The sequence below is a fragment of the Lichenostomus cassidix genome, chromosome 6, assembly GCF_008360975.1.
Source record: "Lichenostomus cassidix isolate B80296 chromosome 6, HeHo_3.0, whole genome shotgun sequence".
Classification (NCBI taxonomy): domain Eukaryota; kingdom Metazoa; phylum Chordata; class Aves; order Passeriformes; family Meliphagidae; genus Lichenostomus; species Lichenostomus cassidix.
The window spans coordinates 28,348,616-28,372,971 of NC_139487.1; the positions used below are offsets into that span (position 1 = coordinate 28,348,616).

General features: G+C 39.4%; 1 protein-coding gene across 10 annotated transcripts in view; it reads right to left on the reverse strand.

Annotated features, from left to right (window-relative positions):
* Window positions 1–24,356, reverse strand: part of FAM13C (family with sequence similarity 13 member C) — a 115,525-nt gene that overhangs the window by 81,840 nt on the left and 9,329 nt on the right. For all 10 annotated transcript variants that reach the window (XM_085064204.1, XM_085064197.1, XM_085064207.1 and 7 more), the window contains exons 5-6: window positions 22,735–22,861; window positions 858–904 (exon numbers count right to left, since the gene is read on the reverse strand). In XM_085064204.1, coding sequence (XP_084920330.1) covers window positions 858–904; window positions 22,735–22,861 — 174 coding nt within the window. The remainder of the gene's footprint in view (window positions 1–857; window positions 905–22,734; window positions 22,862–24,356) is intronic.

A 24,356-nucleotide genomic window follows, 5' to 3' on the forward strand; every position in this document is an offset into this window, starting at 1 on the left:
ATATTCCAGTGGCTATTAGCTTAATCCATGTATTTTTACTCCAAAATTCAAATGGGGTGGAAGACATTACTGTGGGTCTAGGTTTATGGGTAACAATACTCGTTTAATACATTTTTTTGCTAAGCTACAGCCCTGTGGTCAGACAAGGCTGCTGGAGAAATGATGCAAGGAAATCCAGTCTTGGGGCACAACATAAAGCCGTTTGCTCTGAGAAATGCCAGTCTCACAAAAGCCACGTCTTTCTGACAGAAACACAGCAAAGGATTTCAGTTTTGTTTAGACGTCAGGTTTTCTTTCTCCAGAAGATTTAGCCATCTGCATGTCATTGCACACCACAGCGCTCTCCAAAATGCAGCTTTTGAGACACTGACCTCAGTGTCACCCTACCTCCTCTTCCCAAGAGTAAGTGCACAGAGTTATTGATATATTTACTGACTGTATCTCAACTGGCTAGTGCAACACCACACCAGTGCAAACTCCTGAAATGCTTCCTGACACCACACAGTTCCTCCTGGCTGCTCAGGTCATACCAACACATGACCCACGATACAGGGATTTATAAGGAAAATAAAACATTAGAGGACTACTGAGAAAAAAAATCCCACACAAACAACCCACCCAGGAATCAACAAGAATTTTTTTTGGGAGTCAGCTATTGACAATGGCTTCCTATTATCTGTCTACACCTGATATGCATCAGCATTAAGACTTGGAGAAGTTTTGCTTTTTAGTTTATTCCTCCAGCAAATCTCCAACAAACCAACTATCACTACATTAGAGTAGTATACTATACAAATTTCTTGTGAGATATCAAATGTTTTCATGAAGCAGTTAAATAAGAGATGCTTTCATCCTACCTTAGCAATGTGAGTCTGCCTCTTTCTGCATCTTCTGTGTTGCTTGCCTGTGTAGAGAAAAGAAATAGAATGTACAAGGCTGGATTTCAATTCCAGACCAGTTTGGTCACTGCTCAGTTGTGCTTTCTTGGCTATTTTCAGGAGGATAAACAACACTTCTGGCTCTTCTAAGCATTTGCAATGTTCTTGTAGTCAAGACCTTAGCCCAGCCCTGGTGAGGGATTTAGGAATGCTGAGAGAATCCCAATAAAAAACACACCAGAGATCATTCAGGAATCAAAGGTCATCCTCAAGGTCTGATGTCATGCTGGGTCACATGTCATTGCAAAAGGACAAATGGTCTTGCAAGGTCAAAGGTCACTGAAAAGTCATAATGAGCTCAAAATGTTGCTGAAAATTCAGAGGTCATCCAGAGCTCAAAGGTCACCCATGTTGTCAGAGGTAACAGAAAAAGTCAAGCGGCCACTCAAAGGCATCCAAAGGGTCAGAGGTTGTCAAAAATACCATGTCTTCCATGTATTAAATTCCCTTCTTCTCAGGGTACCCACAATTTTACACAATATAAGGGCAGTGATAACCCTGTGATTGGTAAATGTGACAACAAATGGAAGATGCAAATATAAAATGGCAAGAGCTCATAGTTGAATACAAGAGACATCCATAAGAAACAGCAAAGTAGACAACTGGGAAGGATTTTAAAAGTCTCTCCCCAAACCAACTGGAGATTTTCCCATTTAAAATTGAACTAAGTTTTCCCTTTGAAGGACCTCAGTGGTGTGATTTTAAATTTAAGATACAATACAATATTGAATCAGATCTTGTGTTATCTGGACCCCAGACAGTTAATGATGTAATTGGAAACTGGAAAAACTATTGTAGTTTTGATATCCTTTTCACTGTTTATCCTTTTGTCCCTTGTGATTTTTCCTGCCTCAGTGCTGTAACCTAAACTAGAAAATTAGAAAATTACAAATATTCACCAGCTTGTAGTATGGACATAGAAGAGTTATTGCAATTACATCTGTCATGTAGTTATCACCTAACAATGAAACAGCCTTACCTAATCAGAGCTACCCAGAAGAAACTTGTCCTGCACAAAAAGTGATCAAGTAACCTTTTATCAACTCAAATCCCAAGTAACCTTAGAATAATTATAATGAAAATGCAAAACTTCTGCCTTAGTCCCAACTCAGGGAAACACGCATGTGCTTAATTCCAAGAACTCAATATGCTAAGCAGGCTGGCAAGCACTGAACTGCCTTGTTAAATAAAGCAAGACCCAAATCTCACACACACACAAAGCACTTGGTGCCTGCCAAGAGGAATTTCACGTGCAGTGCTGAGCTACACAATTTCCGTTCATTTACAAGCCTAACACTGATAATGCTCAGCTGAAAAGGAAGATAATGAGCTCAAGAGCTCTCAGATCAATGGCTTGGTATGTGAGAATGCCCACCTGGAACCCCGAGTCCTTTCACTTGCTTTCTTTGCTCTCCTGCCCTAATACATGCACATAAATTCCAGTTTCACTATAGATTTGCTGACTGTAAATAAGAAACTGCAATTTTTAATCCTGCTGCCCAAAGTACTAGCTCTCACTTTCAAGCGTCACAGGGTGCTGGATTTACCAGCCAATACACCTGTCTGAGCCCTGCAGACTCCCTGGGGCAAGGAAAACTCCTCTTCAGGAATTCCTGAGGTCTCTTCTATCTTGAGTGATTCTACAGTCATAAACCCAGGAATGTCCTCTGCAAATTCCAGTGAGTGAGCGCATTTAATCCCACTCCATACAGCTGCCTTATTTTATTCTGGACTTGCTCCAATATTTTGTTTAACATCTGGGGATTTATTCTAGGCCTCCCCCTTCCCCTGCCGTGGCTGCAGTTCCCCTAGGTTAAAGAGTCAGCATTATTTTTGTTCAAATTCCTCCTAGAAAGATCATCTTTTAATTATTGCATGGTCTTCACTGGAACCTTTTCAACAAGAAGCACTAAGTGTTTTCTTCCTGAACTTCACAATACTATCAAAGAAAATAAACTCTGTGTAGAAGTGACCCAGCTATGAATGTAAAGCACACATAACTTCATTGCTTCTGTCACTGCACCCTAAACACACATCACTGTTTTTTAATCTCACATGGATTTCTGCACAAGAACAAAGATTTCTCCAGGGATCTTTGCAGTTAGTTAGTGTAAGAAATTGCTCTAATTAACAACTCATTCAAAATTTAAAAATACATCCCTTGCAGCCAAGGAATCTGGAGCCACAGAAAAGAACGGGTCTGCAAAATAAACATTTTGTAACTGATAAAGACACACAAACACATTTGTTTTCTTTTTCTTTCCATTTTAAAGTAAGCCTTTAGTTGGGTCTAAATTTTTTTATTTTTTCACAAGTGGTTAACCCACTGCAGGATGGTTCACAATGCTATTGCATATTGCATTTAAGCAAACTGCACCTTGAATTGAAGGTAAAATATGCCAAAGAAAAGTCATTTGTTTGACAGCATTTTTTTAAGTAAAAAACCACAATGCAAAAGGTTAATTTGAATCAGTAGAGTGAGGCAGTACATAATAAAACTTTTGCACTTTTTATAACCACATATTTTCTAATACAAGTGAAATTTTCAAGCTCTCTTAAGTCACTAAATAAGTAAGGGGTCATTTTTGATCCAAAGTTTACATCCTAATGCCTTTACCTACCTCCACCCAATTAAGAAGAAAGAAATAAAAGGTGTCAGGAGTTCTAAGGTTGGAGAGGTTCAGGAAAGTCTACTGTAAATTAAAATGTCTCTTCAGCATTTCTGCAAGTTTTCCCCCATTTGCCCCATGTAACAGTTTTCTTCATCCATGCACTTTTCCCCAAGAAGCATCTCCCTGTTCTGATGATGTGGCAGAAACCAAGCAGAGAACATATTACTCCTTTGAATGTTGCATTGAGGGCACTTTTCCTCAGCATCTACTAATAAAAAGCCCAGCTTGTAGCCCCAGAGTCATTCTCTTCAGTGGCAGGAGTATTTAAAGATAAGCAAGTAGTTTTAAAAAATGCACACACTTATAACCCAAAATGTTCCCTACCCCATGGTGTTTTGGACACAGCACCTTAAATTTGTTTTGCTAAACTTTGCTATGAAGAATATTTTTCTGCCTTCCTATGAGAAGAAAATGAAAAGAAAAGCACTGTTGGGAGAGAAGATATAATAACAAGAATGAAAAAAATGTTGCACACATTTCTGGATATAGTATCTCAAAATTCACAGCAAAATGAACACCTGTGAGCACACCCATGTGATAATTTATTAAAACGCCACTTTTGAGAGATCACAGACAGAAAACAATGGACTTCTTATAGGTACAGCAAATCTGAGTCAATATCTGACATTGCTTGGTTCAGCTGCTCTGCATCTATCTTGGCGCTTCCAAGCACCAGGAGCTGGGATTTGCACTCCAAATATTAAGAGAGCTCAACAATATGTGCATTAATTTTATGAATGCCTCTTCTCTGAGTGTTTAACATACAAGAATTGCTATAAACTTCAGTTTCCCTTTTTTTAATTGAGATTATATTGCAGTACCCAGTAGCACTGTTAGAGATATTTAGTTTTATTATGCTCTTTGAAAGCCATTTCATTACTATGTTTGATAGTCATTTAATAATCTGAGGTCATGTATCATCAAGAAGGTACTAAATAAATTTGCCATGGTAATAAATATCTTGCTGGTGAGCCAGCAAGACGTTTTTGAGCTGAATTGTTTCAGCATGAAAGGAAGAGAGGTATATCTTAAAAATGCAACCTCTACCTTTACTACTCAATTGCAATGTTTTATCTGCATTTTAACCAGGATGAAAAATTAGGGAGCTGTTTGCTGTTGAGAATTCACCTTGTAAACAGAACCTAGGAGATTTTGAGCAGAGATATCCATGATTTTCCCCTTATGGAAAATATTTAATATTAAAAAATATAATTTTACCAAAGAAAAACCCTATGATAGAAACAGATTAGGATGAACATATCTTGAAATGGAAGATATTTTATTATTCACTATCACAATTAGTTGTCTTTAACTCTAATCCCAAATTTTACTATTGAACCTTTTAAAATTAGTAGAGACAGAAATGTCAGGTTTTGACTGTGCTTTCTCTCTCATTCCATGGCCAGAACAGATTAGTCCAGAAAGCCTTCTCTTGACCAAAAAAAAAAATGAACAGCTTACTGTTTTCTTCTGCTCTGCACATTTAAATTCCTACCAGAGCACAGGTTCCATTGTGAATAGCATTACAGAATCATTAAATTTGGAAAAGACCTCCAAGATCCTAGAGTCCAGCCTTCAATAATGCTATGCCAGTCTCACCACTCTAGGTGGTGCTTAGATATTATCATGGGCAGGTTGGAATACCTTCAGTGCTGTGGAACGCACATTTGAATTACATAACAGTGACTTTTTGACATTTTCATACCATGTCTGCATTCTTTCCTCAAATAGACAAGCAACTCAAATTTTTCCTTATATAGCAAGTCAACAAATTCCAACCAAAAATGCTCACCATGTAAGTAGACATGCATGAGTGTTTGAAGGCATGGTTGGGTCAGCCCAAGGGAGTTGCATTATTCCACAGTAATCCTTGGACTACCTTGTGAATTTACCATGCATTTGGCGAATTCACCAGATAAGAGTGTAGTAGGGGTGGTGCTGGTTTTCCTTCCTGAATCAGATGCTCAAAGAAGCTGTGCAGGGCAGCCTAGGGCTCTACAGGGGTGATAATGCAGGCTCTGTCTTACTCTGGAGAGGGTTAATCACATTGGAGTAGTAATTTAGCTAATGTAGCTGATAAATTAACTGCTAATTTAGCTAATTTAACTCCTTGTAGTGCCTCTGGGAGTGTTCTCCCCATGTTTGTCTCCTGGATTCATATATGTTCCCCAGCATGTACCAGTTGTTTTTAAATGGTGAAGTAAAACCAGTTCAGAGCAACTAACTGCACTGGGGATGTGGCCTCTCTTTAATGCACTTTTTTTAAAAATTTGTAAGTAAGGTGGACGGGAGTTCAAAAGGGTGACTGCCGTCTCAGATGAACCTTTGAATAAAAGCTCCAAAGTGCCAGGGAAAATATTGGATGAGGTTTCTTTGATAGGTTCTGTCTTACTGAAGAGAATATTTAAAAAAGAAAAGGAAAGAAAAAAGGTCTGCAGTGCTTAAAAAATTCTTCTTAATCTTGCCCTCACGCTTTTGAAGACTTAAAACCTGATCTGAGGCGTAATCCAGAAAAACACGTCAAGAGGATTTGTTCATAAGCGTACAGTGTGTTGACATCAGCAAACTCTTATTATGGCTGTCATGTTCTCTATCTTGAAGCCTCGTTCTAATCTCCTGGCAGCATTCAAGTTCAGTGCTTTCCATTTTGATTGAATTAATTAGTGGAGTTCAGACAATTCCCCCATTCTGAAATTGTCAGAATTTTTTATAACAGGGTGTTTTTAAAGGCTATTTTTGCCTGCCTTAATAGCAAGTAGGATATCTGACTGCATATCAGTATTGTTGAAATTGAAAACACATGGCCCATTTGGAAACAGAGAAAATGGTAAATGAGAGCTATAGTTACGTACTTATCTTGCCTTTAAGTTAATCTCCTGTTACTAGTCTCGAGCCTTTCAGGTTGCCATAGAAACTGCCACAGCCTCCAACTGCGCTTCTCCCAAGATTTAATTGCATTCTGAGTTTCAGGCACTCTCTATTAACTGCAGCACTGGCAGACACAGGCATGCTGCAGAATGAGTTGAATTAATGGTTCAATATGATGTATGCATTTTTTAATGCTATGTTTCCATATCCCTTTTCAAGTTTTTCTTCACCAGCTGGTTAAATTCTTCTCCAACATGTAGTGATACCACAGGGATGGATTCTCTCTGCTGCCACTATATTTGATGTTTTCCAGCCTTTGATGCCATCAAAGTAGCTGCAAGAGTAATTAGTTTTAAGGACTTTTTTTCCCTTGAAGAATTACATTATTCCTGAACTACCTTATCTTTTCTGAGTCTTCTCCTTCACCTCTGTGAAGGCAGCATTGAAGTGCATACCTGCTGTCTCAGTAGCTCTGGTAAGCTTTTGCTGACTCAGTGTGCTCTTTACCACATGATTTTTACTTCTTCAGTATGGGTCAAAGGCAGTTGTTCAGCCAGGACTGCTTTTAGGTGGGGAGAATAAATTCATTAAAGTAGAAAATGAGTATGTCTCTATGCAAGGTTTGATAAGACTTTCCTGGGAGTTATTTATTATGTCCTTGATGAAATTTCTTATCAAAACTGAATTGATAATGTGTCTCATTCAATGAGTAGAACAAAATCTCAGAGATTTGGTTTCCCACTTGGCTCTCAGCACAATAATGCCGTCAGTGCATATACACTGTTCTTAGAGATGCAATCCTGCTTTCAGCGAGGATGAACACAGGGAACCAGTGGTTAGTCTCACCTTGTGCTCAATGGATTGAATAATTAAAATTCACAATTAAAAAAGCAATCCCCACTGTTCTTGTCTTGGGCTTTGCTTGTGTCTAGTGGGTAAGATATGGGGAATAGGGCAGACAGTCTCTGCACACTGTTGCTTTTGGACCCGGGGTGTTTCTGGACTCGCATTAATGCAGGCTCAGAAATGTGCTTTTATCACCAATGGAAAACACCCCACAACTGCTGAAAGAACAAAGGCAGTGATGCTGAGAAACAGGGCAAAGTGAGGATTTCACCAATGTACCACTTGAAAATGTTCATGCATGTTAAATATTGCTTTTAGACACTGGCCTTTTGAAGACAGCTTAAATATATCTCTTACAACTTTTAAATGTTTTAAATATCTCCTATAAAAATCTTTGTAATTAAGTCAAGTAATAAGGTAGCTTGTCTGGTCTCAGCCTTACTACCAGTATTTCTCAGTGAATTTGTGTGGTAATTTTAGCTTTTTCAACAAGATAAAGAAATTGGTAAAAGATGAAATTATGACAATATTGTCAGGATTAATCTGAAAGAGCGAAGACAGTTTTTCAGCACTTTTCCCCCGCATTCTCTTTGGTTTTTTTCCCAGATTCCTTTTTTCATTAGCTACCTATTTTACACTTCCACAACACAGTGCACATTCTGTCTCAGAACTTAAATCTCTTCCAGCCCATGTCAGCTTTCCTTTTCAACTGCTCTGTGAGCTTGCATGTCGAAGAAAGCTGGGTTTCCCTGCCAGCTTTGCTCAAGTTACATTTCCTGGATTGCCCTACAGAATGTCAACATATATTCTCAAAATCTGTGTGTGCTGGAGATCTTCCTCAAACATTCTAAAAACACTTGCTTTGGGAAGGGATTCATTTGGATTTGAATATAAAATAAGAGTTGTTTGTTGGCTGCTTGTCGTTCTTGAGAAGCCAAAGAGTTGCCATGTCTCCAAGTTGTCTGTCTCCACGAGCTGCTTTCCAGGCAGTGACAGCAGCTCCTTTGCAGAAAGCATTGCTTGCAGTGTCTCTGCAGGCATTCCCAACAATGAGCCTGCCCATCAATGGGACAGCCCAACGTGGGAGCATGGGCAAGGCTTGACCCCGATTACATGCAGCTCCTAGCAATTCCAAAAGAGAGAAAAGACTCTTTAGAAGCCTGAGATGTGCTAATAGCAGCTTGTTTTACTTCACCATGGAGTGTACTGCGAAAGCTTTTTCACACAAGCTCTAATTTCTTCTGCTTTCTGTAGTTCTCAGTAATTTTAGGATGTTCCCATAGTTGATTCTGTGTTGGTAGGCTTTTCCATAGGCACATGATATCTCTTGGGTATAGGTGGCTGGATGTTCAGGGTATCCCTGGGGCCACATCAGCTCATGCAGTTCTGGTTGGGGATTGCAGCAGCTTTCCTCTAGCACATACTGAGCAAGATGGGCAGTAACACTGATGGAAAATATGGGCAGAATGTAAGCTCTGGATCGCTAAACATTCAAAATTCTTTAGATCTAGGCTTACTACTTACTTCCAATGTGATTTATGTCTCTTTACTTCTCATTTGTGCCTCCAGAATCAATCCCCAGAGAAAATTCTGCTTTCTGTTTTAACCCTGCTCACCTCAGTGGCCAGTTAGCAGAAGGTTTTACCTATGCGTTAACTAAATGGGTCATTTTGTGTGTCCTGGCATAGCATGCAGTGGAAACATGCATGGGCTCTATTAATATCTGTTCTTACATAAACAGAACCAATTTTATTTGGTTCTGCTGCTAATGAAGCACTGTGGGAACAAGACAGCCAAAAACTTGGGAATTACTCTACAAGGAAGAATCTCAGTGTTTCTTGGCAAAAGCTGCCTAAGCTCAAGGCTTTCTTGGTTAGAGCCAACAGTAACAAGGTCTTGTTCTGAACAGGAGTCTAAATAAACAGAATTTTTCTGCCTTTCTTTGAAAGCTCACACACAAAAATCCCAAAGTTTATTTCAAAGAAGGCTGAATTTTTATCTAGTTACAGCCAGATACTCAATTTTGAGGAGGGGTTTTTCATGAAAGGGGAGTTGGAGTCCCAAATGATGACTTATGGAAAATTCTCCTTTATTTACTTCCAAATGTTAACAGGATGGAAATAGCCTTTTTTCTCAATTCTCTGTCTGTTGATTTCCTTAACATAGAAAGACAAAACCAAAAGGCATATGGTGACTTAGCAATATTTGGATCACTAGCATCAGTTGCTATCAAAATTTTATTACAATAGCTACAGAGGTAGCTGAATTGCCATCTGTGGTTGTATATAGAACACCTTTTTGGAGGGTGATGGAGACTATAATAAAGGCATTAGATGGCACTAATTTACAATGTTGTAACTTCTAAATGCCTTTAATTTTTACACATGTATGTTGAATTTAAATCTTAAATAGGAACTTGTGGCTGGAAAGTCAGTATCTGCAACGTTGTGTCATGTGCAGGTGAGACCACAGCCTCACCTATCTGTCTGTCTGGTGCTTTCCTGAAGCACATAGCTGCAGAAATGCAGGGAACTCTCTTTGCCAATGATTTCTTAGTTGGGCTGAACACTGATAGCTCCGTGAATGTGATATCAACGCTAGAGACTCTGCCTCTTCAGCTGGAACCAGCAAAAATGACATTTGATGGTGGCGCTTTGTCTCAAGGGGTGCTACTCCAAAGGCATCTTTGGTTTCCAAAGACTGCCTCTGCCTGGGTAATATTTCAGTGTAAAGATAACATCATCAGAGATAAGAATAAGGAAAAGATGAATGATCCTGTTCATTCTTGGGCTATTGCTGTTTGTTTTTCCTGGGCTGGAAGATACAGTTAGGAGGAATTTCAAAACCAAATCTTGCATGCTAAAAGCTACTGCAGAGCTGGCAGGAACTGATACAAGCAAGAGCAGGGCTCTGCCTTAAATCCTTCTCCTCTGTGCATTATTCTCAAAATATGAATTCCTTCCTTCACGAAATCCTGTCTTCAGCCACCTCCATCTTTCTGTTGTGATAACATGCTGCAGTGGGAATCTCAGACTGATGGGGAAAATGTGACCCAGTGTATTTGTGCAGGGCAGGGGAAGCAGGAGCCAGTTTCCCTTGGCTAGTTTTCCAATTGGCACTTCCCAATATGTCTTTATATTATCAATGGAAATATCAATAGGAAACCAAAGAATCACTGCTGAATGCACTGATCTGCACAATTAGTCTTCAAATAAATCAGGATAGCTGCTCAGACTTTTCTATTTGGTACACATTGCAACAGCTGATGTACAACAAGGCCATTTGTTGAGACCTGCATACAAATGCTACAGTTAAGGAGACACCAATCTGCACAACAAAACTGAAAAAAATTCATACCATATGTGCAGCACCAGTGATGAAAATGAGCCATTTATTCCCAAGTCCAAGAGTAAGTTTATAACTCTCTTCATGTACTTGTTTTCCTGGATCCAAACGTAATAAAATGCAACCCATAATTTGTTAACTGCTCACAATTGCACCTGACCACTTGAAAGATATTTCTGAGGTCTTGGAAAAGCCCTCAGAAAGGACCAAAATCAGAGAAGGACCAAAAAAAGCACAAAGAAAATCACAGTAATAAAACAATTAAAAGGCAGTAACTTTAAAAATAATTGAGGAAGTATTTAAATCAAGAAATAATCTCGATTCCCTTTTCCTGGGAATGTGCACTGTGCAAGGAAATAGAAGGTAATTATGCTAAGAAGACTTGTGGTAAAATCTTTAATTATAATCATTGAGAGAGAAGTTAATTAAAAGCACATCTTTAATGTAGCAGAATGGTTTTCCCTGCATGCCACCATTTGGGACAGACTCTCTTCTGCCCTCTCTGTTATTTAAGTTAAATAGTTACAAATAGCTGTGAATGCAGTTTTAATTTTCTCTTATCTGCTGAACAATGGCACATGTTCCAAGAGGGGTTGTGCAGAAGGCTGTAGTCTTTTCTTTTTGCAGGAAAAGATATGGCCTCTTTCAGCCCTTACTGCTGTGTAAAGAAGTTACAAGAGCAACTGCAAAATTTGAATTTATAAGTTTCCTGGGAGCTGGCTTTAGCCATGCATGTTTTTTGCTCCTGTTTTCCACCACCAAGCAGATCCCAGGTGTGCTGGGAAGTACTGGTTGATGGTCAGTCTACTGAGACAACTCTCTCCATGAGCTGCTGCTCTGGCACTGCACTCACAGCAGCCCCACCATGCCTGAGCTCCATGGGGTGGGATGCTTGACCCTGGAAATAATGTAAGGAAATAGCAGGTGGGGATGGAGATGAAAACACAGCTGTGCAGATGAGGTCTGGTGATGAAAGTGTTTTTTCAAATGCTCAGCAGGTTAACACTGCTTTTCTTTAAGTAGGCAACTTTGGTAGCAGTGCCTACCTGCATGGAGAGCATTGTCAGGCTCCCACAGCCTTCTGGTAATTAATCACAGCTTATGAAGGAGAACAGAGAGAATTTTCTCCAGAATTTTTTACCAGAAGTGATTTAAGAGCTTCTCAAAAGGTGAACAAGTTGACAGTGCAATACCTTGAAAAATCTATGGGGTAGGAACATACTCCTATTCCAGACTCTCTTTGTATGATGTGTCCATGCCCAAATACTTGGCATGTATGTTTTGCTGTCTGGAGGTTTTTTAAATTTAAGTAATGAAATTTGTCTCCAAAGCATTTCTATGTCTCTTTCCCAAACTAGGCTGCACTAAATTATTTCTAGCAGGGGTAAAGTTTCATTTAGCGACATGCTTCCCAAATTAGAGTTCAGCTTCTGGTGTTCAAAACCAAATCAGTCCTGACACTGTTGCAGTTGTCCATTTTTCTGGCTCACAAACCCCATACTAGTAGTGAAATACATCCTTTTTCTGTTCCTTGCCCGAAAAGGTCAGTGCTAATGAGCACAATAAGACAAATCAGTTCTGAAGCTTATAGGTGAGACATTAGGAAGAAGTATTGAAAAGAGACTGACTGAAAGAGAAGGGTTAGAACTTCTGTGTCTTCAAAATGTTTGTGTATCTGGCAGGCAGCGTGTCAAAGCAGTTGTGTGCTCTGAGGCCATGTGTCAGTTGAGATTTGAGGGAGGTAGAAAGCTGACTTTGAGGCTGGCCTGAGCAGCAAGTGAACAGGACAAATGCTTCCACCCTGCACAGTTTTATTTTAAAGCTATTGTGCAGCAGATGCTTGAAAGTTTCTCATTAGGATACTGTGAAGAGCTGGAGGTGCTGGGATGATACAATCAATTGATTTTATTGGGCAAAGCAAGCCCTCTGAAGATGCTTTTTGAGCACCAGAGGGAAGTGACACTGCAGGGCTTTGCTTGGCAGGTCTGAGTTGGGGTAGGGAAGCAGGTAACATATATCTAAACGGAGGTTTCAATATACATCAAAGAGGACAAGGAAAAAATTGATAAATTATTATAGAAAAATTTAGTCAGGGTGATTATAAAGCCTTTTTTAGGAGTTTAGTATGTATTACACAGGTCAGTGTAGAGAAATGCTGAGTTCACAGTCATATCAGTTTCAAGAGTTGATAAGGCAGTGAGTGATTGCCTGTTTTTTATTAGCCTTTTGAGTGAAAGTTTTCGAGTTGAAACTAGCTGTTTCTGTTAAAAGGAGAAACATTTAAACATTTAGGCATGTGGGAGTTTTTGCAAATTGTCCATAACATTAAAAATAACAATATATCATTAAATCTTTATCAATTGAGATAACCTCAGGCTGACAGAAATTTCTGTTCTAGAAAAGGGGTGACCTAATTATGGCCTTTCAGCATTTAAGGGGAGCCCACAAGAGAGATGGAGAGAAACTTTTTACAAGAGCATGTAGTGATAGGACAGAAGGGGGAAGGGCTTCAAACTGAAAGGGAACAGGTTTCCCTTCCTAGGGGAAAAAAAGAAAGGAAAACATGAGAAAAAACCCAAAACCAAAACAAAACCCTATGCTTTGCAATAAGACCTGCAGAAGAAATTTTGCCATCCCTCACTACAAGGAACAATATACATCACCCCATCAGTGTAAAAATTAATTTATAGATAGATGACTTCTCCTAGCATCATTTTAGACCACAAACCAATAGTTTATAAAGTATGAAGTGTGTTGGAGAGGTGACAATTTTCTCCCATTGGTTGTAATGTAACAAGGAATGGAAAATAAAATGTTTAAATAAAAATAAAGATTGTCTCCACTGACAAGAATTGGTTCTACTGTGTAATATCAGTGGTTTCTAAGAGGCATATAACACACTGACTTTCAAGAAAAAGGATTGGTAGAGGAGGCAAAAGGGAAAAAGGAAAAGGGAATACCTAAAGACCTTGTTTCCAGATTTAACATTTTGTTCAGAGTAGAAAAGCTGCAACAGGGTTAGATGAGGACACTACTCTCAAATTCTTCATTAAAGTGTAGGTTGTTGTCAAATAATTTTTTCTTCTGTTTTCCATTACTTTTCTTCTTTTTCTCCCTTTCAACTAATTAAAAAGCCACAATTAAAAACTATGCTAGGACAGCAGCAACCCTTTAACTCTGAAATTCATTTCAGCTGAAGAAAAGAAATCCAAAACTACACAAAAATTTCAAAGAAGGAAAGATTACATATTGTAGAATCCATTAAGTGGGAAGAAGTTGAAGAGATCCATCATTCCCCTCAGTATTCTTAGGAGCTGACCTGTCCTGTAATTGAAGTTACTATATCCCACTTTGAAGAGTTTCTTTTCTCTTTCTGGAGTGGCTGTGGCAGTGTCAAGATCCTCAGGAGAGACAGCTTGATAAGAATATAAAAATGCTGCTCTCCTTTTCTGCACATAAAGGTATTTTTGGTTTTTTCTTTGATTTTGACTCAATATGAACTTCTCTACTTTGAAGAAGTAAAGTAGGTTTCAATGAAGGAAAGCATAAGAATAACTTAGAAATGCATGTCTCAGTAAAAATTCTCAGTAAAGGGTTGAAAAACAGAAATTAGAGCAAAGATTTGCCAAGTTCTTTGTGTGGGGGATTTTGTTGGGGCTTTGGTTGGTTGTTTTGGGTTTTTTATATTTTTTTAAATCATGGTTTAGCAAATCCCTAAACACACTTTTCAGGAACAGCACATCTGTGAATTTTAAGCATACAAGCAAATTAATCTCCTCCCTGTTTTGCTATAATGAAGAAAACTGGCTTCATAAAGAATGACAATTACATGGATCTGGATTTGCTGTAGACATTGGAAATAAAAAGACTTTATAAGGAATGACATTTTCATGGACCTGGCTTTAAATTTCATCTCCCTATGCTCTCTCTGGTCAGAAAGTACAATGACTGTTGCCGTGTGAATAGAGGAAGTAAAAAACACTGGGAAAGAAGTCAACAGTGTTTGCTGCTGCTAATATTTAACTCCTGCTCCAGACAGATTCAGGAGATTTTGGTAAAAGACACAAATTATTGAGGAGAGAAAGGCTCAGCTCACTAATTATCTAGAATACAACAACTTGCAGGTCTGTAAACAGCAGTTTTCACCAATTCTTTAAGCTTCTAACATTAACCATGCTTGGTGGTTGCAAAGGATAATTAAACAGATAAAACTCTTTGCTGTTCTGCAGCCCATTTAACAGTAATTTTAAACACAGTTTATCTTTCTCTTCTCCCAACCTGTACCCCAACCAGCATTTTGGTTAAGCTTGGAAAGCATCATGGAATATAAATGATCAGCAAAATAGCCAGGAATTAGACTAAACATTATTGACATGAAAGCAAGAGTTGGAAGAAAAGTAAAGCAGCAGATCAGCTATTTAACCAAGGAAATAATTTTGTTCATCCATCATTTCTCGAAATGAAGTTGTAGATTGCTTGCTATACTTTCCTAGTGAAAATATGCAAAAGACAAACATATTTTTATAGCCACTGTATGGTTTTGAGTTACAGTGTGCTCCCTGTATCCAAATCCAGCTCACTCTATTATTGCTGCGTGGCCCTCTTGTATTAACCAAGGAAAAGGTTATGAAGGTCAAAGCTCTCCATGGAATTCACAGAGAGTCTGGAAATAAAATTAGAAATCGGGAAACTAAAACATATCACTAAAGGGTTCTAAATCACAATTTCTTCACTTGATCTCCACTACAGCTCTATGAAAATACTAAAGCCATTGTATATATCACTGATAGACCAGAATGTTCCTATTTGGTTTCTTTTTCCTCTCTTTAAAGTGTTGGTTTTTTTCCTTTCAATGTAGTCCCATTCAGCCTAATGTCTTTGGTGAAGGTTAAAAGAATACATACAAGAATCCTAAAGCTACAGAACTTAGAGTCTGTGAAGAACTCCCTCTGACATCTTCTGTCCTCCTCTACTTAGACCTCTGCTTGTGCAGCTTTCCCACAGCCCTGCCTGCAGCGTTTGCGCAGGGATCAGCTTTCCCTAACCACTCTCCTGCTTCTGCCAGGCATAGGTCCCAGCACCCCTCATTTTGGCAAACCTCAGCCTCTCTTAGCCACCCCATTGGGCAAGAAAGAGCAGAGGTCGATTTTAAGCTGTAGGAGATTTGGCTCCCTGCTCTGCCCAGCTTTCCATGCAGAAGAACTACCTGAAAGCTGAGCTCTTGTGGCTGCTCTCACATGCAGCCAGTGACACCAGCAACTCCCAGGCAAAATTCCAGTTGCATACTGGAAGCAACAGTGGATCAAACAGCAGCCACCCCTCAAGTATTTCCTTTTCCTAGCAGCTTCCAGGAAAACTCAGTCCTGAGCAGCATTCTTTTGCACAACCATCTCCAGGCACAGCTGCCTACCCCAGCACTTGGCAGAACCGCCTAAGGCCCACACTATGATTCCTTCACCAGCCAGAAGCCTTGTGAGCACATCTGCAGTCCCCTGGGAGTAGGGCAACATCTAATTAAAGCAGATGGTCAGTGAAAATTCAAAGGTCAGGATTAAAGTTGCTGGCAGAACCTCAGCTTCAAGCATCCATCTAAATTATCGGCCACAGAAGCCAACCCATACATGCAAAACCAACTGCAGTAATGTTTCCTTAAATCAAAAATGGTCTTGGAATGCTTTTTCCACTTATTCATCCCCAGTTTTTTTCCACAATTTTTTTTTAAGAAGGTGTATCAGTAAATCCAGATAGCTTGGACTTAGCTTTTCTAACTACAGACCCCAGGGAACAGGTGTAGCACACAAATTCACCACCCATTTCCTTTTGTTTCTCATATTTTTTTGCTCAATTGCACTTGTATTTTTATTACAGGCATATTTCATCCCTTCCTTCTCATAACGGAATAAAAAGGTACCCAACATTTGATAGTCCTGGAAACTATCTAGCAAAAATGCTGACTCATGAGCATGCATTTCCATTTTTACTTGAAGCAAATAAATTAAACACTGTAGGCTCCACTCTATGGCAGAAAACCAAATAAGCTGGGAGAGGAGGAAACTGCATTAGGCTCTAACACGCTAATGTCCTTTCAAGATTCAGCGGAGCCTTTCTGCATGCGAGGCGATAAGTGCTAGCCCTATTCTTCTCTCAATTGGTGTTGTTTAAGTGCTTCAGGATGTTTGCGTATTTGCTAGAGTAGGTGAAATAAACTAATTAAAGAGGAACAAAGCAGTCTAGGAACTGGCGGGTGTGGGAGAGGCAGCTTGAGGGGAAACTGCATTCAGAATACGCCTATTAAAATCACTGTTGCACAGCTCTGTAGCTAACTACAATTAAATGAACTACAATTAACTACTGTTAATAGAAAAGCTGGATTTCCTTATTTTCTCAACTTTAAAGTGATTTTTTTAAAGGTTTTATTTTAGTCTACATTTCTTCCCTGTTTTTCTGAAAACATTTCTCACTTCTGACCCTAACCTTGCATGAAATGAAAAGCCACTAAGGGTTTAAAATAATGTCTTTCCTCTCCCCTACTGTTATAGCCAAGGAAGTTAAAATGCCGAAATATTTGATGCTTATATATCATAAGCTTTCCAGTACAAATACTTTTTATTTCCCAAGGGCTGGTTTTCCTATTGAAGGCTTATCTTCTGATGTTTTTTTCAAAACGTCCTGATCAGCAAACAAATCAAATTGCCCATGTTCACCAATGAAAAGGAACACAAAAGTGGTAAAAGATTTTACTGGCAGTCCTGCTCAGGTAAGGAAGGTGACACAAGCATAAAATTAAAAAGTCTTGCACTTCATAATGATTTGGAGGTGAATTCTTACCCTTTCTTCATGCCTTTCTGATATCAATTAAATATCTGAGGAAAGAACAGGCTGATGCCCTGATACACTACAAAAATAGAAATGTAATACCTCATTTTAAGATAGCTTCTCAGAACACATTAAAGGGTTATGTTCAAAGGAAAGAACAGCTCTGGCGTGAGAGAGAACAATGCTGACACCACGTGGAAGAAAACGCTGCTGGCTCCTTCCTCTATTGCTACCTTGAGATGCCTGAAAATCTTAGAGTTGCAAGTCTTTGGGTTAGCTGTTGTGGTAAATGTTTCAAACATCAGAGGAAGACCACAAAGACCATCTGGAAGAAGAGATCTGTGTTGCTCTAATGGGTACACCAGCATAGTAATTCTAATCCAGTTCCTTGCAGTGTAGTTATGTCTGTAAGCAAAGCAATTGGCAGCTGCTGTGAGCACAGCAGGTATTGCTCCCCTTCACAAACTGCAGACAAACTTCCTTAATCTGTAATCTATTTAAATTCTGTGAGTCTGACTATGGTGGGAGCTTCTGATATGCTCCATTCTCACAGACTAAATAATAAAGACAAGTCTCCACCGAGGAGGTTTCTGTGCCCACACGGCTTTCAAAGCCATTTTCCCCAGCCAGGAAAGGGTTGTATCAGTCCTGTTTTAGACAGATCTTCCCTTCTCATGCATTTTATACACTTATGGAACAACAGACCATGGTCATTGTAAGCAGCTTGTGGGACAGCCCAAGCTCTATTCTTGTACTGCTGACTGTAGTAAAGCCTCAGCAGTTCAGCTTGACCAGCTTCCCTCCTCTGTGCTCAAGCTGCTTGTTACAGTAAAGCACAGCCAGTGGTGTCCTCATTTGTCACACAGTGCACACCCTCCCCTGCCAAGCTTCTCTCCCAGTACAGCCTTACCCAGACCAAAAAAAAAAAACCCAAACTTCTATGTACTGGGGAGGAGAAAGAGAGAAAAATAGCAGCACAACCCACCTGGGGGGTTGGAGCGTAACAGCAGGGTCCTAGAGCACTTGTCCAGCAAGTGGAGAAACCCCCAGCAATGCTGGAGCAAACGTTAAATCAGTGACATTTCCTCCACACCCTGCAGTTCCCCACAGAGGGAGAGCAGGCACTCTTGTCGTTTCCAAGTTACAGATCTCCAGTACAAAGGCCAGGCTGCTGCAGATCACAGGCACAGCACAGCAAAGGGCCTCATGCCCTGTTCCTTCCACCCACAGGCATGAAGGCATTGAAGACCTTGAAGGAGTAATGAGCACTCCAGCCACATCTCTTTTACTGTTTCAAGTCAAACTTCCCCAGCCTACAGCAGTTTAAATCAAATCCTCGTGCCTACAGTCAGTAACATATTCTGCTCTGCTTTTCTAGAAGAGAAGAAATACATCCTTACAATTTGTTGGCCACAATGTTTGTGGGGGTATAGGTCCTACCTTGATCTCTATGTATGGCATTTTTCATCCAGTCTTCTGGTTTGGTCAGTAGTCAAACAGAAAATGAAAATGTAATGTTTAATGGGTCCATATTTGAGCAAATTTACAAAGATTAGGGAAAAGAGCTTTTCTGTAGAATGGGAAACAATATTAAGAAGTCCTTCTATAATGTAACAACAGTCCCTACAGAAACACTGACAAATCTGGCACTTCACATGGTATATGCAGGGTTTGCTGTGTTCACATCTAAAACCAACTAAACATACCACTGCTAAGGAAAAAACGTAAATGAAAGAAAGTAATCAACACCTCCACCACGTTAAATTTAGGAAAAGTAGTTAAGAGCACAAATACGAAATGGAACTGTGTTCCCCTATGCAGGAAAAGCTATTTTGACAAGACAATTTAGTCTAACCTGGAAACTTCAGATAATGAGATAATGTCTGTCTGTTTGGTTGTTCATTTGTTCTGAAAAGTTTCAGCTAATTCAACACGAATTGTCATGAGATTAGCAAAGTAAAACATCAGTTAAATTATTGCTGTCCTCCAACTGAGAAGATTCCATTTGAGAGACCACAATTCTATTTTATGACAACTTCACATGCGAGTGAGGCACCGCATTTTTTTCACAGAACAGAGTTAATGCTGAAACATCCATTTCCTCTTTGAAAAAAGCTAAACCCACAAGATTAACAAAACTTCCCAGACCACAAAAGCCTTCCCAATAAAGCCATAATTTGAGTAGATAAAGTATCCATGAAATATTTAGTTGCACTCTTCTGACCAGCTCCAAACCACACTACAGTTTCAGAATTTCATTCTGAGCTGTCTGTGGTCAGCCTGCAGGTCCACAGTTCCATCCAACTCCACTTCCCCATCCCCCTGGACCTCTGTAATCCCTTCATAATAGGTTCTAAGATTGTAGAGAGTAGCCTTGCTGATATATAGTATGCATAAAAGGAAAAGAGAACAAGAAATGAGACTCCTTTCCTGAGGGTGTGGGCATTTCTTCCAACCAAACCCAAGCTTTAATGGAGAGACAAGCAGTGGCTTGTAGGCACTTGTAAAGTCATGCTCTTGTCTGTTTGCAAGACAAAGGTAGTGTGTGTGAATCAGGAAGGATTTATCTATGACTTCTGTACAAAGAGGAGATCAAGAAAAACATTCCTGAACTAGATACACAAAAAAAAATTAAAAATGCATATTCAGCTTTTATCTGGAATGTCAGGTGCAGAAATTACAAATTGCTATTAGCAAGATTTGGTTCATAATTAAATTACACTATAGAAGTTAGGATAATCTTGCACACCTCCAACACAGCTAGTGATATTCCTTGGGCAAACACAGTTATATAGAGAGGCCTCAGGTCAAAACAAACACCATGCTGCCTAACCTCTTTTTAAGGAATTATTTAAGCCAAACAGGAAAATCAGTTTAGTACCAGTGCAGCTTTTGAGCTAGAACAGAAGATGATAGGACAGCTTTAAATGCTTGTGAACTTGCAGGAGTAGTGGAGTGGAAGAGGGATGAAATTAAAATTCAAATAAAATGCATTAAGGAAAATACACAGACACAAAACCCCAGCGCAGCAGGATTTTACAGCATTCTGACTCTCTTTTAAGGGGAAAAAAATACATACAACAGACAATGGTCAACAAAAAAGGACAAGTTAAAATACATCATGGCTGGGATATAACTTCTAATTTACTATCTCCAGATAGAATTGGTGGCTGTGAATAGTGTACTGTCCAGCCCAGGTTAATAGTTCTGAACTATTTAGCTGGTGCCTTTCAAAAACTTGCAAATTCTTCTCCCAGTCTGAATTCTTCTGTCAGTGTGAGACAGCCAGCACACACAGTAAGTGGGATGGCTCCTGGCACTCTGAGATACTAAGAACTCTGCTCAGAACAATCAGCCTGTCCACTTCAGCCCACAAACCACACAACTGAAGGTTAAGTCTGGTCAGATGCATGGCATGCCTTAATTTGACAGAGCTCAGATTAACTTAAAATGTTCAAATGGAAAAAAAAAGACACTCTAACAACAAAATCAGAGGAATTAAGTGGTCCAAATGCAAGTATCTGTATAAAAGCCAATAAAAACAAGTTTCATTTCCAGGATGCAACAAGGGATCTGAGCCAGGTTTGCCATTTCACTTTTTGCCTGCTTTACTGGAAGAAAATCCTGCACTTTTAATATGTTTAGTTTGTAAACCGAACTTGGATGTTTTCAGTTTAGTGGACCTTGAGCAATTGTTATATTATGAAAGATGAAGGGTACCTATCCAATCTGCTGGGTTTCCTGCCAAAGATTACAAAAATAAGATCAACCACAGAATCCTGAATTCCCTTCTCACCCACAGATGGGATTTCTTTTATAAGCTTACCTCAGAGCAGGAGAGTGCCCCATGGCTATGCCTTGTCTGAAGTTTTATTAAAGAACTTGAAAAGAGCTTTTCAGCAGAATTCTTTCCCACATCACCACAATTCCAGACAGACTGTGACATTTTGCAGAATTACAGAGAATGAAGCTGGTTCTAAAACAAAAGCACTGCAAGTGAAAGCCAGGTTTCCTGGCTTCTCTAATACCTTTCCAATTTCTTTTAGCTGCTGATGTTTCCTCTAGCTTTGCAAACAGAAGCAGATCTATTGGGACAGCTAATATTTTGATTTTGTGTGCTCATTTGAGCACTGTTTTCAGAAACTTCCAGAGGTGGTAGTGACATGGGACTTCTTCAGAGGGAAAGGGGAGCTGGAACTGTGGGCTCCAATACTGTCTTAGTGTGAAACAATCCTAGTTTTAGATTTGGGGCTGTGTCTTGAGGCACTGAAACAGTATTTTAGAAAAATCCTTTTATCAATATGTTCTGTTCTTTATACCTGCATCTGTACAGGTTTTATTTTAAAAGAAAGCTTCCAATGAGCCTTACATGCCCAATATTCTCTTTGGGATATGTAATATTTTCTAAATACTGACTTTGTATTAGAAGTCAGCTAGTTTCCTTAACAGGGATACTTGGAGTCAGGAAAATCAGGAGTCATAAACACAAACATCATCGTCCACATTTACATGCAGTGCAAATCTCTTCCAAGTCCATCCCTTGACCTGGCACATTGCTGCCAACCTCATCATGAGCCACAAGGATGTGTGGTAACTGCACAGTGCAGTATTAAACTGCGGGGTCTGCTACAACATTTCCTTCATGTCTTTCTCCAAAAATCAATTTCAAGTTAAGCAGCAATGATACACCACATCACAAAGTGAAAATGAGATTTATATTGACCCTGTCTCTAAACCAGGATTTGTCTATCATGTTTCTTCCACCAGGAGGTTTTCAACAAAGAGGCAAAAAAGGAATCAATGTACTGACAATGTCTTAGAAAAGAAAATGCCTAAGGAGAGGCTGGAACATACACAGTGAGTTCTAAAAAGAGAGGCATTTCAAACCTTCTGATTTTGCTTTCCTGCATCACCAATGTATAGACACACACACAAATAAAAAGTGCTTCACTTGGGGAAAAATCCAGTGGCTTTGATCTAACAAAGCTTGGCATTAATATATTTAAAGTGGGACAGCTTGGGATTTTCTTCTTGACCTTTTGCTTTTGCACTTGCATTTTTTTCATAATTAGAATTTTAACACTCACGTTTCCTTTAAAGCTTAGGTATATCATGAATATTTACATTGCTGGCTACAAGCTACAGTCATTAATCACAAAATGTATAAGCAAATATATTTCCAGCTCTGGGTTCCAACCTAATGAAGCACTTTTGACTGCTTTCTAAATAAGTTACAGTAACTTCTTTACCTGCAGGCTTCTCTGCGGGAAACAAGGGTTCAGGTCAACAAAAAGCATCTCCTGGTGTTGAAGCAAATACAGCAGGAGCCCATTGTAAAGCCTTTGTTCTTCACAAGCGGAGGGACTGACAGGAATCCTAAAGGAACAGGGGATGGATTAAGCTTAGGGGCTCATCATGAGTCTCATAAGGAGCCCTCCCAGTACCCAAGATAATTCAAGAAAGCAGCTATTGCAGAGACAGTGAGCACTGGAGTTTGGTGGGTTCACAACAGTGGGACCTCCACACTGACAGAGCCCCAGTTTTGCCGCAATGGTTCACAACACAATGAATCTTTGTGGCAGCACAGCAAAATACTTAGGACCTGACAGTAACTCAGATGTGAGGTTCACAAACTCAAGGATGAAAAGGACAGGAAACCCGCCAAACACCTCTCTGCCATTGCTCACTGCCATTGGGATGAAAATAGTGGTTTTGTTCTACCTTCATTTGTGAAGGTGAACTGGGATTACTAGAATGTCTTATTGCCAGAACTGTCTGGAAATAAAACATAGGTAACCAACTGCTTCAATGTATGAATTTATAAGTCTACAGACATCAGATATATCATGCAGTGGAAATTCCAGATGTTCCCATTAACCATGTTGAGTTTGGGTTGGGTTTTTTCTTTCTTGCTTGCTCTCCCCGTATTTTGGGGGGTTTTTTAATGAATAATAGTTGAACTTGTACTATCCATGCCATGTTGGAATAATTTAATTAAAGGGATTCTTTACATAGGATTCTAATCTGAGCCCCTGAAGGATCTGTGTGTCCCCTCCACCAAACTATTTGGAAGCTTGGAGACCATTTATAAATGCTGTGGCCTTAACAGAGCTTCTCCAGCCATGCTGCACCAACTCAGTTCCATCCAGCACAATATTAATATTTAAACAAGAAATTCATAAACTCTGGAGACTAATGTGGAGCACAAATACACCACTCTTCTGTTTGCCAAATGAGTCTATTCATTATTCATTTGCAATTTTAAAGTACAAATATACACATTGGGCCCAGTCCAATTGCTTCCATTCATGTTCCTCTTTTGTAAACTTACTGCTGTTTCTGTAAGAACTTGAGTTTGGGCTCCTTTTGAAAGCAGATGGTTTATGCAGAGTTATAGCCAGGTACAATACAGACAGATTTACAGGATAAACCACTGTGTCATCAGTTCCTTCTTAGAGATTAGTTCACATTTCTCTTTCTTGGATTCCTATTTTTCTTCGGACAGGCTCAGTTTCTCCACAAAAAACAAGGCTGCTTGTAAAACCTGGTTGACTGAGCAATAGCCTTTCCTGCATACAACAATCCTAAGAGATTATTCATCGCTTACCAAAACATTAACACCCTCAGCTCACAGCCCAGACAAGCAATAGTTTTAGTCCTTTGTCTTCTTTTTCAGCTTCTTTCTTTAGCTTAGACATCTGTTCCTGAATGCAGTTCTACCAGCTGTTAACTCCTTACCAGAAGGAACACTGCACAAGCTATTCAGGAAGATAAACAGCTCTCAGCCCACTCATTGAGTCCTACTTTCCCTTATTAGCAGCCTATGTTTGGGTGCTCAGTTCCCATTTCATCCCAAAACAGATCTAAGCTA